Source organism: Corvus kubaryi, unplaced genomic scaffold, assembly GCF_017639235.1.
Source record: "Corvus kubaryi isolate FWS band 111438036 unplaced genomic scaffold, C.kubaryi_AGA036_p1.0 37272, whole genome shotgun sequence".
Classification (NCBI taxonomy): Eukaryota; Metazoa; Chordata; class Aves; order Passeriformes; family Corvidae; genus Corvus; species Corvus kubaryi.
This window is the reverse complement of record NW_024581084.1, coordinates 2,191,643-2,193,163: the sequence shown is the minus strand read 5'-3', so window position 1 is coordinate 2,193,163 and position 1,521 is coordinate 2,191,643. Positions and strand designations below refer to the sequence as shown.

Below are 1,521 nucleotides of genomic sequence, written 5' to 3'. Positions count from 1 at the left end.
CCCCCCCACGCAGCACGCAGGACCCCGAGGGTGCCCAGGCTCTGGCTGGGGGGAGCTATAAATATCCTGGTGCTGTGGGGATTTGCTGGGCTGATTAATCTCTTCCGTGTGTCAGCCCAAGCAATGCAAATACCATCTGTCCCCGTGGCGGTGGCACCTGCCCTGGGACCGGGCAGCACAGCCCAGCACTGGGGCCAGACCCGAGGTTGGGGGGAAGCAGGTGGGGACCCTCCATCCCAAGGACTTTTCTCCTCAGCCCCCCCTGCCCCCTCAGCCCCCTCACCTGGCAGCCCCAGCCCCAGCAGGACGCTGTAATACACGATGGGGACGATGCCGACCAGGCAGGGTGACCGCTCCAGCTCTGGCTCCGGCTCCAGCTCCGGCTGTGCCCACGACATTGCTGTGCTGTTGGGCACTGGGACCGTCATCTTCCCCCACGGATCGGCTGCAAGGAGAGACAGGGAGCATCAGGGGGATGAGGGTCCTGATGGCACCTGGGTGGGAGGCCAGCCATGACATGCCACTGAGGGCTTGGGGACAGGGACCGTCACCCAGGCATCCCCCCTTTGGCTGGATCCCAGGTCCCTTGTCCTGTAGCATCCATGTACAATGGGCAGCTCCAAAATGTGCTGTCGCAGGCAGACCTGGGGCTGCTGCACCCATGGGAGACAATGCACCCCAAGCCCCCTGTGCCATGTCCCAGCAGGGTCCCCGCTGCTAGAGCTGCTCCTTCTTTATCCCTCAGCCCCGTTTGTGTAGAAAACCGGATTAAAACACCATGTTCTTGGACAGCCGCCAGCGGAGAGAGGCTCTGGCCCCCAGCCCAGGCTGGGTGCCACCAGACGGCTCCCAGTAGTGGCAGAGAGGACCCAGAGGTGCCGATGGGGGGTCCCAGTGGTGACAAATGTGGGGTGGCCATTTCCAGGCTGCCATCTGGGTCCTTTTCCAGCTCCTCAGGCTGAGGCAGCGGAGCTGGAGGAGCCTGGCAGCGGCCCTGCCCGCATCCCCACCCGCGTCCCCGCCCGTATCCGCATCCTTATCCTTATCTGTATCCGCATCCCTGCCCCATCCCTGCCCGTCCCTGCCCATCCCTGCCCGATCCCTGCCCATCCTTCCCCACGCCCGGATCGTGCCCGCGCTGCCCTCGCCCATTCATAAACCAGGGAGGCTCCACCCCCCTCCCGACTCTGCGCTCCGATTGGCTCAGGGGAGCCAGGCCCCACCCAATCGGAGAGGGGTCCCCCGGGGACGGTGAGGCCGGAGCTGAGCGCTGCGTTCTGATTGGTCAGAATCCCCCCCAAATTTGCATCCCCTGGGGGAGCGCCACCCCGGGGCCGGGGGTCGTGGGGTACAGGAGGGTCCCGGAGCCGGGGCGGGATGTGCGAGGTGATGGGGGGTCTTGGGGTCGAGGGTTGTGGGGTGGAGGGGAGCCATGGGGTCGGGGTTGTGGGATGCAGGGGGGTCATGGGGTCGAGGGTTGTGGGGTGGAGGGGAGCCATGGGATCGGGGGTTGTGGGGTGG

The 1,521-nt window shown here is 66.0% G+C and overlaps 1 protein-coding gene across 1 annotated transcript in view; it reads left to right on the top strand.

Annotated features, from left to right (window-relative positions):
* Positions 1-1,521, top strand: part of BAHCC1 (BAH domain and coiled-coil containing 1) — a 15,722-nt gene that overhangs the window by 12,920 nt on the left and 1,281 nt on the right. The window contains exon 10 of the mRNA XM_042025536.1: positions 601-607. Coding sequence (XP_041881470.1) covers positions 601-607 — 7 coding nt within the window. The remainder of the gene's footprint in view (positions 1-600; positions 608-1,521) is intronic.